This window comes from Filicampus tigris, chromosome 9 (assembly GCF_054856515.1).
Source record: "Filicampus tigris isolate MCC_2025a chromosome 9, RoL_Ftig_1.0, whole genome shotgun sequence".
NCBI lineage: Eukaryota > Metazoa > Chordata > Actinopteri > Syngnathiformes > Syngnathidae > Filicampus > Filicampus tigris.
Genome location: NC_141225.1, coordinates 3,322,525 through 3,339,603, shown reverse-complemented (window position 1 = coordinate 3,339,603; position 17,079 = coordinate 3,322,525). Strand labels below are relative to the sequence as shown.

General features: G+C 40.3%; 1 protein-coding gene across 1 annotated transcript in view; it reads left to right on the top strand.

The window, feature by feature from the left end:
- LOC147141662 (receptor-type tyrosine-protein phosphatase gamma-like) overlaps positions 1-17,079 on the top strand; it is a 458,048-nt gene that overhangs the window by 71,480 nt on the left and 369,489 nt on the right. Inside the window, exon 2 of the mRNA XM_086039819.1 lies at positions 16,128-16,244. Coding sequence (XP_085895945.1) covers positions 16,128-16,244 — 117 coding nt within the window. The remainder of the gene's footprint in view (positions 1-16,127; positions 16,245-17,079) is intronic.

The window sequence follows — 17,079 nt, the reverse complement described above, 5'->3', positions numbered from 1 at the left end:
GCTAATTAACTTAACCAGGGTTTTTACTGGCTCAAATTGAGGAAGAGGTGGTACCATCTTGACTAGGGCTGTTCGACTTTGCCTAATAAGAATATCCTGATTATTTTCTCTTAAACCCGATTTTATGATTACGATTACGATTTCTTTGTAAAATAAAAAATAATGAAAAATGAAGTATTTTGAATGTCTTTTATTTAAACTTATTTATGTCTTTTATTTAAACTTCTTTGAACTCAAAATACCAGTCAGTTTAACTTAATACACACATAACAATCCATTGGGATTAACAGCATTTCACTTACACAATAGATTTCAGATCTGTTCTTAATCAAACCAATAATGAAAGAAGAAAGTGCATATACCATCTGAAACGAAATCATCAACATGAGAGAAGGTGAAACAGTCTGTCAGCAAGTCATTTGGCCAACCAGCTAGTGACTAGCCTTTCACCTTTCTCCCTGGTCGTACTTAAACATAAATCAATGATTAGTGCAAAACTGTCACTCAATAATACAATGCACTGTCAAGTACGGATGCATAGTACGGCTGGACCGGAGGTCCGTTGTAGAGGAGAAAAAAAGGGACGCTTTTCAGATGTTGAGTTACTTACTCACGGGTTGTATTGTACATGCAAGGCACACACTACACTACAGATCTATTTTTGCCCAATTTATCCAATTCCCACATTTCTTTTTAAGACATTTTATGGATTTTTTGAAGAACAAATTTTAAATATAGTCAATTGCTCTCTTCAGACAGGCGTCTTCCCAGCTGCCTTTAAAACGGCGGTGGTGAAGCCCCTTCTGAAGAAGAGCGGTTCTGACCCGAGCGTTTTTAATAACTACAGACCCGTATCCAACTTACCGTTTTTAAGTAAGATTTTAGAAAAACTGGTTTTCATCCAGTTGAATCATTTTTTAAATACAAATAATATTTTGGAGAAATATCAATCTGGTTTTAGGATGAACCACAGTACGGAGACTGCTCTTTTAAGGATCTTAAATGATATTAGGTGCACTGCAGACGTGAGAAAACTCACAGTCTTGGTGCTACTGGATCTAAGCGCTGCTTTTGATACAGTAGATCACCAAATTTTATTAAATAGACTTAAAAATCTAGTGGGCATCTCTGGTACTGTTTTTGACTGGTTTTATTCTTATCTCACAGACCGATATTTCTTTGTAAGTATGGATACTTGTTCCTCTAAAACTCATGAAATTAAATGTGGGGTTCCTCAAGGTTCGATTTTAGGCCCCTTACTTTTTAATCTTTATATGCTTCCCCTCGGGGATGTCATCAGGGGACACGGCATCAGCTTTCACAGCTATGCTGATGACACGCAGCTGTATATTGCCGTGTCTCCTGATGACACAGGACCCATTGATACCCTTTTAAATTGCATTTTAGATATCAAGTCATGGATGGCAGATAATTTCCTACAGCTCAATGAGGACAAGACTGAGGTCTTAGTTATCGGTCCCGAAGGTCAGAGAGAGAAGCTTTTACCAAAACTACACATTTTTAATCCCTCACACTGTGTGAAGAACCTTGGCGTCATTTTTGACTCTGAGCTCAGTTTTATTCCTCATATTAAAAATGTAACCAAGATTGGTTTTTATCACCTTAAGAATATCGCCAGAGTCCGCCCGTTTCTCTCTCAGGCTAACACGGAAGTGCTGATGCATGCCTTTATTTCCTGTCGTTTAGATTACTGTAATGCCCTGCTCTCTGGCCTCCCGAAAAAGAGCATTTCACCACTGCAACTACTGCAGAATTCAGCCGCTCGGGTGCTGACGAGAACCAGAGGGCGGGAGCACATTACGCCAGTTTTGAAATTGCTGCATTGGCTCCCTGTGTGTTTCAGGATCGATTTTAAAGTACTTTTATTAGTTTATAAATGTGTTAATGGTCTTGGGCCATCTTATTTATCTGATTTGCTTTTATCATACCAGCCCTCGCGGATCCTGAGGTCCTCTGGCGCCGGCCTTTTATTTATTCCAAGGGTGAGGACCAAAATGCATGGCGAGGCTGCATTCAGCCATTTTGGTCCTCACCTTTGGAATAGCCTGCCAGAGGATGTCAGGTCTGCAGAGACTGTTGATATTTTTAAGAGGAAGCTCAAGACACACCTTTTTAGTTTGGCTTTCAACAACTTTTAAATAATTTATCTTTTCTTTTGATTGAAGATAATTCTATGTTTTGCTTTGAATGTTTTAAAGCACTTTGAGTTGCATTTTTATGTATGAAAAGTGCTATATAAATAAAATGTGATTGATTGATTGATTGAACTAAATGCTCACTTGCCTGAGCAAATACCAGAATCGCTGGGATAGCCATGGATGTTGTCGTTGTTTCGGATTGTGCGCTCATGGGAGGAAGCGGAAATGCAGAAGAAACTACGGAGGCTTGGATACACCAAAAATAAAAAAATCGAACGTGCCGATTCGAACATTTTTAACATCGTTTTATCCAGAAAATTTGGTTACGGTTCAAAATCGCTTAATCGAGCAGCCCTAATCTTGACCATGCACCATGAACGTAACTGACTCACTTTCTTTTACTGGCAACACGCTTCAAGAGTTCCAAGAAGAATATGACTATTTTATCATGTCATCTCTTAAAAAAAACAAAAAAAAAAACCCACCTATTTCTTACACAATCCAAACCATGTTATTTTCGTTTTTGTAACTTTATTAGTTAAGTGTTGTTTTGTATTACCATTTTTAATATACTCCTTCTCTTCTGCTGCTTTGTGGATGGCCATCACCTCATGTCTTTTTAATGTGTCCAGCCTGTAGTTGGTTGATGGCTGTCTCACAAGGGAGGCAGCAATTTCACAGTTCTTTTGGCATAAATAACAGCGCATGCCTTCCTCAGTATGCTTGAGCCAGGTAAATTGATTTAGCCACTGTGTGTCAAAGCCACTGGCTGTTTTTGAGATCTGGAAAGAGGAATACAAAATAATGTTTCAATCACACACTTTGGCTTTGCGTTGTTATGTACGACGGCGTATTAGCGCCACGTGTCACCCAGCAAAAAAAAATAAAAAGACAAGACAAGATTTAAAATTGTCATGACGAGATTTAAAGTCATCATTATGATATTAAAAGTTGTCGTTATGAGATTAAAAGTCATCATGACGACTGCATTGCATTTTCCCACTCATTCATCATTGTGGTTTGTAGACTTGTGACTTCATGTTTGAGTGTAACCTGGTGTCACAACCAAGCTACGGGACCAGTTGACTTGCTGCCATGGATGTCCTACTTACCTACAGGATTCCCTCGTCAACTAGCGCGATGACGACTTTAAAAGATGATGATGACTTGTAATCTTGTCATGACGCGACTTTAAATCTCATCATAATGACTTTAAACTCGTCATGAGGACTTCAAAATTCATCCTTTTTTTTTTCTTGCTGGGTGATACTAATACGCCGTCATATTTATACTCCAAATTCGAAATAGATTTAATACTCTCGCTGACTTGTCCTGTCCTGCATTCTGACCCTCGCTATCACCAGTCCCTTGTGAACTACTTTCAGACTTGACACACATTTCCACATTGTCACCACCATGAATTATTACATTTTAACTGCCTGTTACATTAATTTCTCTGCTCTGTTTCACCTGGACTCTTGACTTTCTTCCTCGGAAGGTTGTTTCTTAAAGTAGTGGCTGATTTTGCCTGACATAGCTGCAATGCTAACGCTAACACAACATGTTTCGATGAAAAAAAAACAGGCAATATTTACCTATTTGTACCATCCGCCAGAGAAAATCAGGACACTGATAGCACTAACTAGCGGGGGAAAAAAATAGGAAAAAACACGATTCGATCTGTTTCCTCTTCGCTAGTTGCTTGGGGTATTTCTGGTGCACTGCTGTTGATATAGCGCCTCCATAGTGACGAACGGTGCAAATGATTGACAACATCTTGTCGGTCATGCCTTCTGTCTCTGATAGGTTCTTTTTTCCTTGGTGTGGTGAATCCCCATTTAACTGACAGCATTAGTTAAAAGTGTTGGCTGATTTTTTTTTTCATTAATGCAAGTCATACATTCACATATCTAAGGCACACAGAACCAACTGCTATATTCTCTAGTTTTTCATGTACTTGCTGTCTGTTTAATATCTGATGCTAACCAGTTAGAGGGACATACACAGTCAGCTTGACCTGAAAAGGCTAATTTGCAGCAAGGTTGCTCAACAATATGCTGAAATTAATTATAAGCTTTGTGAAACAATGACTAGCCATAGAAATGTTAGGACTGTTAATTCTTTAAAAGTCTGTCATTATGAGTGACACAAAACACACGGACTTTATATACTGTTCAAACAATTAGATTACAGGAAGTCTTCAATTTACAAACGAGTTCCCTTCCTACACTGGCGATGTATATGTCCAGTCAGTACCAAGAAACATGGAGGCAGATGTGAAGAATTTTTATGAGCAAATCTTTAAAATTGCGCTAGCATTTCCTGTCCTTGACTATGTGTTTTCGCTCTCTCTCTCTCTCTGAAGTCGTTTAATAAAGATCAAGTGAGAAGTAGGCAAGCCAAGGTTAAGTACAGGATCCCAAGTATATGCTGTGCATCTTAATTAAGGCATGTGTGAACACTAAGTTCCTCTATACCTGGGTTAGGGAACTCCGGCTCCTCGAGAGCCATATCCTGCCCGTTTTGGATCTCTCCCTACTACAACACACCTGATTAAAATGATCAGCTCATTAACATGCTCCGTAGAAGTCTGAAAGGATCCTGATCATTTGAATCAGGTGTGTTGTGGTAGGGAGAGATCCAAAACAGGCCGGATATGGCTCTCAAGGAACCAGAGTTCCCTACCCCTGCTCTATACTTTCTACTCGTAATGACTGACCAGTTTCCATTTTGCCTATTTTTTTTTTCTCAAAATAAGTTTTGCACATTCCTTTTTTTGTCTCACAGGACAGTCTGGCCAAAGGCCAGTCATCCTTTAAACTTCATTGACTCCTGGAACAATATCCTGAGGGAGCGTCAAGGAGAGAATTAGCTAGTTCGGTGCACATTCAATGCAGCTACAGAACATTTTTAGTTTACATTTTGCAGTTTTTAAAATTAAACACACATATGATCCAGCAGAATGCAATTTTCCCTTGTATGGTTGATCCCCCTATAATCACAAGACTTGTTTTAACATTGATAAATGGGGCAGCGTGACTCAGTGGTAGAGTGGTCATCTCCCAACCCATAGCTTGGAGGATTGATTCCAGGCCATGTCAAAGTGTCCTTGAACAAGATTCTTAAACTCCCATTGCTCCTGATGCTGCTTCATCAGAAGGTGAACAGGGATAGTCCTGGGTCATGAAACCTCTTAGCCAATGTGGCTAAACAGAATAAAAATCTACTAGCCTCACTTAGTAAGCCATGCCGTCACGTTTGTTTTGTCTTGTTACGTGGTCCGCACATACTATACTGTACGTACGAATGGCAGAGAGATTGTAGCCCAAATAACTCAAGGGAAGGGAAGATGTCCCTTGGTTGTCATCTCGCCTGTGTTTCTGCCCCTCAGAAAAAAAATATGGATAACTGGGAGAGTGAAAACAAGTTTTACAATATATCTCCGCAATTCTGTACTGTATTATTCCCAGTCTTTGCACGTTTTCAATACTTGTGTTTAAAATAATGTATCGAGAGGAGAAAAAAACATAAATGTCTTTACAGGGTCTTTAATGTTTAAGAAGTGTTTTTTAAAAATATTTATTAGAGTATGCCTTTTATTTAACATTTATTCCAACCCTTTTTGTCCGGGTACTCCGGTTTCCCCCCACATTCCAAAAACATGCATGGTAGGTTAATTGAATACTCTAAATTGTCCCTAGGCATGATTATGAGTGTGAATGTTTATTTGTGTGCCCTGCGATTGGCTGACAACCAATTCATTGTGTACACCGCCTACTGCCACCAGTAGGTAAATTAGTTACAGTGTAAAGCGTTTGAGTACCAAAAGTAGAAAAGCGCTATACAAGTGACAGCCCACTTAACATTTACCATATGAACATTTAGGCCAACTATATGTTACGGTGTTTTGATGATGGTGGTACTTGTAAAGCAACATTTTTTAGGTGGTTGCTTTTTAAGTGGTGTGCTGTAAAAACAATCACTGCCATAGTTCAATGAGTTATATTTTTTACATTTATGTTACTATTATTACAGACATACTTTGTGCAATATAATGTCTGTGTACAGGTAGTTATCAAGTCTTATTTACCACATGCAATTTTATTATTTAATTTACAGTTTACAATAAAAATGATGTCATGGTTACTACATTATTACATACAACTGCAGTATGCCATACAGCATCTACTAGCACAAAGACAACAATCAGTGTGCATTGTGGGATTGCATTATGTATATTAGGGGCTGAGTTTATATGGGGAAAATGGGTGCAGACAAAACATGAAATTAAATTAATCTGGGTAGAACAGACTGTAGTTTTCAGGGATTTTTTGTTTTGGAACATCATCCCTCAGCAACCCTAGCTAAGTTCCCTCTTGTGAAAGAGTTTGAGTATTCTTCTTTTTCACACACTTTGCAAAAAAAAAACATACCGTTGTCCTCAAAGTGTTGAAGCCAGGGGGATTTCAGCAACAGTCAGACTTGAACTGACGACTCATCTCCCGATTAAATGGTTGTTTTGCTGCATCAAATCCTGCTTTGTTTTTATTTTGACACGGGATGGGAAGATTTAAAGTTGTTTTGTGGGACTCTGGAGCAAATTATGTTTTTTTTTTGTGCAGAAACCAACCAAATCTTTAGGCGTTCTATTCAGGGACCCAGCAAAGGCGCTAGCTCGCTGGCCCGCCGCATACTGTATGTTGACGAGCTGTTTTTTTTTTTTTTTTTTTTGGGGGGTGGGGGTCAAACAATGTTGTGTTTTTACACTAACCAATCACATGCAAAAATGGCCATGAAGAAAATTGTGGGATTATTTCCATGATTTGTGCTTTTGATGCATGTTTTGCTGAGGCACTTTTGACAGACTTTCGCGAAAGATGAAACGGAAGATATTCCTCACGCCACTCCCCATTTCATCTTGTCATTGGCGAAGTGGCGAACGGGGATCGCAAACCCTTGGGTGAATGAGGAAACAGTGTTAAAGCGCTTTGAGTACTTAAGGTAGAAAAGCGCTATATAAGTGAAAGCCCATTTACCATTATAGGTTGAATTCATGAAGAGTTCTTCAACTGTGCGTGACTGTTCATACCTGTACCCAACATTAAGTGCGGCCCCCTGCTACAAACAAGTGTCGTTCCTTTTGTACTCACACTTAAAAAAGACACAACTGTCCTGTGTACGCAACACATAAATTTCATACCCAAAGGGAAATTAAACGTTTACACCGGTGTACATATTGTCTTGCATACATTACCAAAGCACACACCTGTAGGCAAATAGAGAGGGGTGGGGGGTGGTTAGCGGGCATGGGGTTAAAAGTGTGATTGTGTTATGTTTTGTCCCTTGATCGGCATTATTCTCTCATACACAATGTTTGGCCATAAGGGACGTTACTTACAGCAGAAAGTGTACTGCCACCGACGGCTGCGTACCTAATTGGGGGCGCACCATAGAACTCACCTTAGCATGCATTTTAACTTGTACACTTTTTCGGCGTTTTCGGTGGAAACTCCTTTTCAAACATGTACGCCACATCGCTGATTTCCATTCGCAGCCATTCAGAAATAATGTGTAATGTAAGATCATATACAGATATGTAAGGGCAAATTACAATTTATGTAAGATTTAGGACACCCTGGGGTTGACAAAAATCATAATGCATCTCTGGTATTGTTCGGGGGGCCGGGCCAAATGTGAAGGCGGGCCGTAGTTTGGGTCCCTCTGGTTTAAACCATAAATACACCACAAACTATGACCTTAATACAATTTTGCAGCATTTGAAATGCGTACAAACATCGTAGTCTACAGTAAAGAGCTTACGGCTAAGCACGCAAATACACAATGTACACTACCTGTACATAAATAGTAACAATTATGATGAAGATGATGATGTCTGACTATTACTTTGTAGCCTGGTTTAAAACAATCGACATTTGACTGCACACCAAAGCGCAGGAGTTACATCATGGTTGCTGTCAGACCAAGCAGCCCAAGAACTTTGAGTTCCTGGTAACTGGAGTTCCTGGTTGTAAGAACTTGTGTGTGTGGCTTGCATCGGTGCAGACGCTCCAAGGGTGGCCTGTGCTGGTGGGAAACCCTCAGCTAGGTAGGCCAATGCTGTGGCGAATGGCTGGTGCTTCTGATGATTACAGACCCAGAGCCACTGAATGTACAGTGACAACACAAACTGGTGGTGGTACATACTGTACGTTTGATGATGTTCCGCTGGAATTCCAAAGGTTTGATGCCATGTTTCATCCTAGTTTGGCAAAAGTATTGTGAGCCAAAGCAACCGCAGCAAACATGGGTGCTGCCGTCTTATTTATCTCCCTCCAGTCCTAAAGGCTTTACACTGGCTCCCAATTAAGTGTAGAATAGATTTTAAAATTCTGCTACTGGTCTATAAATCACTGAATGGTTTGGGTCTTGAATACATGAATGAAATGCAGTTTGAATATAAACCCTGTAGGGCTCTGAGATCTACAGACTTGGGTCAATTAGTGGAACTGAGAGTTCAAGGTAATGGTGGTGAAGCTGCATTTAGCTGTTACGCTGCATGCAAATGGCATAAGCCGCCAACAGAAGTGAAGTCAGCCCCGAGTGTAAATGCTTTTAAATCCAGGTTAAAAACTTTGTTTTTTTCTCATACCTTTGATTAATTTTAAATCTTCCTTTTTTTTGTTTTTTAAATTATTTTATATATTTTAGAAACCCACTTTTATTTATTTACTTGTAAATGTTTTTAAAGTTTTCTGCTAATGTGCTTAAATGTTGTAGTTTTGTTGGTTGCATTTGTTTTCTCTACTTTGCTTTTGAAATGTTAGCTGTTGTGTTTGTAAATGCTTGTAGGTGTTGTCTTTGCTTGTGTGAAGCACATTGAGCTGCCTTGTGTATGAAATGTGCTATATAAATAAAACTTCCTTGCCTGGCCTTCCACTGATTGTCACAAATTCAACACAAATGCTTATAGATTTGTAATTGGATATGTGACCCCTGAGTTGGGACAGGACTGAGTGAGCTTGTAGTGTGGTGGAACTTCTGCTTCTCGCCGATGAAGTTTGGGTGAACGGGAGTTTGGAGTAACTCTTTCTTGTTTCTCAATTTTTGAGATGCTGAAAAAAATGTCATGTCATGTCATGTCATCTTCCAAACCGCTTATCCTATATAGGGTCGCGGGGAGTTGCTGGAGCCTATCCCAGCCGTCAATGGGCGAAGGCAGACTACACCCCGAACTGGTCGCCAGCCAGTCGCAGGGCACACATAGACACTGTCACTGAGCGGGAATCGATCCCACGCTGCCCGCACACAACTCAGGCGTGTGTACCACTACACTATCAGCGGACTGAAAAAAATGCTGAATGATAAAATGAACATGTTAAAAACAGCATTGTAAATCACATTGTTTTATTAACAACACTATTGTAATGATGCGTACAGGAGAACACAGATCTCACTGTCCAAAACAAATCTGTCATGTTGAAGTACACTATATCCACAGGGTTGCCATTGGACGGCTACTACAGTATATGCAAAATGCGCGATTGTTTTTATCGTCCAACTATTACACATTACCATTACATGAATTTCCAAAGATGTAAAATAGTGAGCTGTTTATTTCTCCCCTTTAAGAGAGTGCATTGAGAGCAATCCACTGTACTATAAAACAAAGGGCGACAATGAGTCTGACAAGCGCCAGCTTCACTTCACAGGGGACTTGTATAAGTGGAAATAGCACAATGTGCACCACAGTGGGCCACCACTATATGAGCCTCTGTGGTGATGTTATACAATAAACATTCAAAGCTGCAGTACTGATGTGTCACTACAGTATATATCAACCATCCATAGCGTGATGGGCAAAATACTGCATAATAACATTTAATGCAAGAAATGATTATCATCCTGTTGGCTATAATCACGTAGTCCGAGTCATCATAACATTGTGGCTCGTTGATGCTGTTGTTGTTGTCTTTTAATAAAGACTAGATCCATAGAATGATGTCTGAATGGTTTTCATCTATATGAAATCACGTTTATGTGATATTGTGTTGCAAGACAGATTGTAATCAGTGTTGTGTTATTTTCACCAGGTTAGTTCCATCAATATTACACATTCCTTTTTCAGAGAGACATGGCCAAGATGACCAGTAAAAACACTAAAGGCTTCTTTATACTCCCTCATCAACTGCCGCATTGTATCACATGACCGACGCGTGCTGTGCGACATGTTGGCCACAGGTCTGCAACACATGCCGCGCACACGTCAGAAATTGTCATGTGTCATCTTCCAAACCGCTCGTCCTGTACAGGGTCGCGGGGAGGTGCTGGAGCCTATCCCAGCTGACAATGGGCGCAAGGCAGACTACACCCAGAACTGGTCGCCAGCCAGTCGCAGGGCACACACACACAGACACCGTCACTAAGAGGAAACCGATCCCACGCTGCCCGCACACAACTCAGGCGTGTGTACCGCTACACCATCAGCGGCCCCTCACGTCAGAAATTGTTGCTGCGTATACGAGGCCACGCGCATTGTCTTTCGTGATTGGTCCGTTGTGTCACATGTTGTGATGATGTATACTTTTCCCCGGCTTGGTTCTTTGAGGGCAATTTATTTGTCAGCTCGGAGGAGAAGATCCACCATGTTGCTGTGGCGAAGCAAACTGGTTTGGCAGCGGCGTGGGTGTTATGTCACTTATGTGCGTGTAAAGCCTCCACACGCACGCACCACCTTCACCACCACATTTCTGATTGATTTCGCAGTGAATACATTGCTAAATTAAAAAACAAACAAAGGCGAGTTATCTTTTGAAGACAGGTTATAATGATGACTGACCCAAAAAGGTAAAAATGTGAGAGCCGCAAATCCCCCCAAAATAAAACTGTACAATAAATATCATATAAAATAATAATAATCATCATAATAATAATCATAATAAGTCAGACGCTACTTTGCGGTTTTTCACCTATCACTCCGGGTTCTGGCCCCCCATTAACCGCAATAAATGAGGGATTACTGTATATATATATATATATATATATATATATATATATATATATATATATATATATATATATATATGTTAGAGCTGTCAATGTAGCGCGCTATTCTCGGCGTTAACGCAACCCCCTTTTGACACTGTCAATTTTTTAATCGTGTGATTAAGGTTTCCATAGCAACCAGCGGCTGCATTCATCAAGGCCGCTGGTCACCACGATCTATACATGTATATTAAAAAAAACAAGCTTTAGAGTATAGGAGGCGTTACATCTGCTTCAAAATACTGACAATGAGGATGAATTGCTCGGCTGACACAAGGCTGTGACCCCCTGCCCTGGTGATTGTCGTGACGTACATGTTGGGAGTGTAATTCTTAAAAGTTGTTCTTCCTTAGCTTTGCAGGCCGTGGTATGGCGGGTTACAATAGAGGTTTGACTTTATATATTTATTCTGGCGTCTTCCTTGCTAAAGACAACCAACACGGCAGGACAGTGTTGTCACATCTTTATTCAGACATGAACAGCCTCGCTCTAATTCACCTCTCTGTCATTTCTTCTTCGCTCAGGTAATGTGCCGTACTAAACCAAATCAAAAATGAATAAATACTTAAGCACAATATGAATAAATATATACTCACAAAACAATATTGCAGCATTTTAGAAAAATAATAAATACAAAATAATATGTATGTATTTTATAACAGCACGACACACGCAGCGCGAGAGTCGCACGGGACAATCTCAGCGGTTCATCAACTGTTCCTCATTCATTTATCTGACACAATTTACATTAAAATATACCCACAACAGAATTTTAATAAACAAAATACCTTTATTAGACACTCGAGCTGTGAGTAATAATCATTGTAGTTGATGAAGCCATTGCCAGAGCGCAATAAAAGTGACATCCGTAAAAATGACTGCTCTCGTAGTTCTAAAACCTAGTGGAGCTTGAGCTACAAGTCACCCAATTGTGTGTGTGCGCGGACGCACGCGTGCGCGTGCGGGTGCGCGTGCGTGTGTGTATGCGTGTGGTGTTTGAAAGGGCTGAGGGGCTGTGAGTTGAATCCAATCTTGTTTTTTGAATTGAAGAGAAAGACAACCCAAACATTGTTTTTCAAGAATAGGTTCTATGCAAGCCCCCTAGTTAAAACAAGGCATTCTGATTAACATTTTGTTTGTGGAATATGAGTTAAATTGTAAAATCCATCCATTTTTGACCATCTCAGCGGTCGGACATTTTATCACTTCTGTCGACAGAAAATGACATCACAGATGCCCTGAGGGCTCAAATAATAACCAATCATGCCTCAGTTTTAGGAAACAGGTGAGCTGTGATTGGTTGTTACCTGAGCCCTGATATGTCATTTTCAGTCGACATACGTGACAAAATGGCCGCCCCCCCAGTGATGGCTAAAAACAGGTAGATTAACTCTTATTCCACAAACGTAATAATTATCAGAATGCCTTGTTTCAAATAGTGGGCCGCCCGTGAGTGCTCTGGGACGGGAATAGGCCGACGGAAGCACCCGCTGCATGTCGAGAACAATAAGAACGATACATTCTTTCACATCAGAGTCTCCAATAACACCAGAAAAAGGTGCTAGATTTGTCGCTAGTCGCTTTTTTGAAAAAGAGTCACTAGAGGTGTCTGAAAACTCGCTAAATATAGCGAGACAGTCGCTAAGTTGGCTACACTGTGAATAACTTTCCGGCAGAGATACCTTCAGCTCGACCAATTCCATTGACACATGTGGCCAGTGATGGTTCCCACTTCAACCTCAGCACAGAATTACTCACCAGAAGCAATATCTGCAGCTGGACAGACTCCAATAACAGATGTCGCCCCAACAGTGGTGGGTTGTACCTTGGCCTTAGCATCGTGTCCATATTCTTCATCACTGTCAATAACCTTTTCTTCGGAAACAATTCAATCTACAGCTTATTAAGGTGACTAAACAAATATATTGTAAGATTTGCAAAGGTGGGCAGTCTGTCACTGACGGACGCCTGTATTGCTGACAGTTGATGAATGACTGGAAACTTAAAAAAAAAGACGGACTAAGTATTGACAGAGGTGTTTTTTCGTCCGTTAGTATCACTAACCGAGTCAAGTACCAACAGACCTCTCAGTTGGTCACTGATGGAAGCCCGTTTTGTTGACTACTGACAGAAATATGCCCGCCGCCTGTCTCGTGTGTTTGTTCGTGAAGTACAAGCAGAGTTGCTTCCATTAATATACTATATGGAAATTCTTTGCGATTCTTCTACGGTAGGTGGCATTATGACAGGAGAGTGCCAGCAACTTGGATTGGATTTTACACTTGGCCACAAGGAGCGGGAGTCTGGTTAGGGTAAGCAATCTTAAACTTTAAATTAAAACATTTGGTCATTTAAGGAGTTAAACCAGCTGCAGGCAGTCACCAGCATGCTCCTGCTGTACTTAATAGTTATTTCAACACATCATATATTCCACAATGCAATGTCAGGGCTTCTGAAAGATCCAAGGGCTGACTTGGTGCCAATCATAAGAAAGAATCATGCCATACCATCTATGATAAAACTCTTGTACTCTGCATTTCTTGTGTCTGGTTCATTTCAGCAATTTGTGACAGTTGGTGGTGGCCTCTCCAAGAGCATTTTTTCAGGCATGCTGGCCCACATTTGTAAACATAATGTTCTGTTGGACGGGCACATTGAGACAAATTCAGTCAAACAAAACATGGATTTTATGCTGTTTCTGACTTCCCTCCCCAAACTTATAAGGTTGGTCACTAGATTTCTTTCTTGCGTTCTGAGTTTCTCAGTAATATTTTGGTTTCTATTGCACTAACACTTCCAATTGCATGACTTCCAACTTCATTTTTGAAATATTTTCACTAGTTGATCAAGGAGGTCCCATGAGTTGCAAGAATATTACAACAGTTCATTTAACTTTCTTTTTTATGTGTACTCAAAACCCCGCTCCCACACCCTCCTTTTATTTTAACCATGAATTATTCTTAATGTATCGTGGTAAACTATTTCCACTTGTACAGCGTTTGTAGACTTTTATCCCACCCTTTCTATACAATGTTCTCCTACAACTGAGAGGAGCTACTGTGCTTCAAACGTGGAGCTGGCGTCCCCTCAGCACATGCCCCAGTGTAGATATTGGAGTTGGACTCACCAAGGGAAGCCAGCCGGCTAACATGGAGTGTAGCATTTTGTGTTCCACAGAGATATTGGCTGCTTCCCCAGACTCACTTCGTTGTATCCTGGTATTTCCTGGATGCCATCATCATTATCATTTTGCTCACAAATGCGGCCAACATGTCTTTCGGTTGCAGTAGCGCGAGTGCAAGTTTCAAAGCTCCCTCTGCAGTGGCACTGTTTAAAACATGGTTGAAAGTTGCCATCTTTTTCACTACTTTAGCCAGTCTTCTCCTCGTACACGCTCCCGCTATCTATGGATGTGTTCGGAAATAGTGAGTGCGCTGTACTCCTCTCCGACCATTTGGAAACTCAGTGTTTTTCAAAAGTGCAGTTTGGTTATTCAGAGTGCCACAACAAAGGAGTGAACGATAGGGCAACTCGGAGAATATTTCTGGATGCACCGGATGCGTTATAGAAGCTTGCCTTGCCTTGACCCAGACAACATTCTTCTATTGATACTACCTTGTCGGCAGCTGCAGCATAGCACAGAAGAAGAAGCAGCAGAAGAATGTGTTTCTGCATCAAGGCAAAGCAAGATTGAAGTTTACAAATTACGGTCGTATTTTGTTTACCGACTTCTGTTAAATAAACACATCAGATAAAGGCTTGTTTTTTTTAGAGTGATAGTTACATAATTATATTTCTGCCGTTTGTCACAGAAACCTGTTCTGAGAAAATTTGTGTTTCAGTGTGTAGGTCTAGCATAATTTTTGTTGTGAAGACACAGACTTATAGATGTTATTAATGGACTAATGTGAAGCCACCGGCGGACAAATTACGTTGCCACTAGCCAAGCCCGATTATGAATACGTTGATTTCTCAGTGGCGTTTTCATGTTATTTTCTGTCACTATGGCGAAAGTTCCACCATGTATGGCACACAGTTGTATCAAAAAGTCTGGGAGAAGCACTACGAGCACATTTCATCTGTAAGAATACAATTTTAAATGCTCTCTTATAAAGTATATATCTGAGTGCTATTCAAAGATTAGTCTGCATTATGTTGTCAGAACCATCAACAATGAAATGAAAGCAAAGCCGATCGGGACAAAATTCACTGCAAAATGTAAACCTACCTTCTATCAGTCACAATTCAGGATACTGAGATAAGATACTCTGAATGGTCGATGCAAACAGTATTCGATCTTTCAGAAGCTCTCATCACTCTATACAGAGCTCCTAGCATAAAACGTGCATTGATAACAGTGTTTTCAGTGAAAAAAAATAACATAAGCTGTCTGTGACAGTGGCAACGTAACATGGCTGGCCTCTAGCTTCAGCCACGAGGGGTCCTATTGATGATCCATTCATATACAGTATAAGTCCATGTGTGAAGAACAATTGCTGTTTCATTATTATGTTGTTTTGTCACATCATGAAATTGTAGAAAACAGTGGACAGTTTAAATACAATACAGTAGAATCGATGGTCTGTCAGTATTTTGATCTAATTTGCCATTTCTCTTTGCCAGTTATTCGCATGGTTTTGCAGAAACTTGGGGCTATCCCTCTTTGTGCAGGGTTAATGATCTGTCTTTGTAAAGGGCTTAACAATTGATTTCCTACATTCAATTCAGTTCCACAGCATTTTTATCATTGTTGTTGACCTTTTTCCCCCACTCTGAAGGTGCTTAGTTATGACTGATAATTCAGCTAAGGACACAGTTGGATATTATCCGGCCCAGTGGTTATCCAACCAGGGCTGCAGACTGCTGCTGATGCTCTGCTTCACTTTGTGGTAACCTTCATGTCTCTGTTGTTCTTCTGCCCTGCAGTGTTGACAGGACACCAAGCTGAGTCCTACACTCCTGTCCAAGGCCTTCGTACAGCCATGGCCGGCGAGATACGACTGCGGAGAGCTGCAACGGAAGAGAGCTACTGGGCCTACTCAGGTAGGTGTTCATCTGTGTGTGAGTGGCACGGATGCAGGCTCCCTTAGCCTCACCACCGGGCAAAGACTGGTTGCTGTTGCTTGGGAAAATGATTGGCAATGGCAGCATCTAAGTTTGTTTCAAATTATAGGAAAACAACACTGACATGGTGGTTATTCTTCAATACTCATTGGTGGACAAGTCTAGGGAAACATTTATTTCAAATGTAATCATCCTGTATGTGAGTGTCAAAGTTGCTCATTTTTGTTTCCATAGTATCATAGTAGTACTTGGTCATCTTAAATTATTAGATTATAATTACTTGTGGAAAGGTTGACATGATATCAGAAATTTGTTAGCGGTTTAATCACGGTAATAATTTGCATCACTGTCAAATAATGTAGAGGTAACTGATGTGGAGATGTGGAGTATTATAATTTATTCACGTATTTGTCGATATTTGATCATCGTCATGTTATAGGCCTACTTCAATGAACGTGTGTCCAAGTGAAAGTGACCTGTTTGTATGCTTATCTCACAGTGGGAATACAAACACAAAATTCTAAATGTTACTACAATCAAGATATTATCAACCAATACATAAATCTTTGGACATAACATTTGAAATGTTGTCTTTTATTTATCTTTTGGTGTGAATCACAAATATTCTCAGTTTCCTATGACAAAAAAAAATTCAGGAATTGTGATAACTGTTTCAATACTTACTGTGCAGGGACTCTCCCAGTGCTTCATAAGCATGGTGGGTCACCATTTCTTTCCCCCAAACACAAAATGATTGGCAAATGTATACTAACAGTGTCTGTAAGAGCTTTTAGTGCATAATATTTATTTCGTA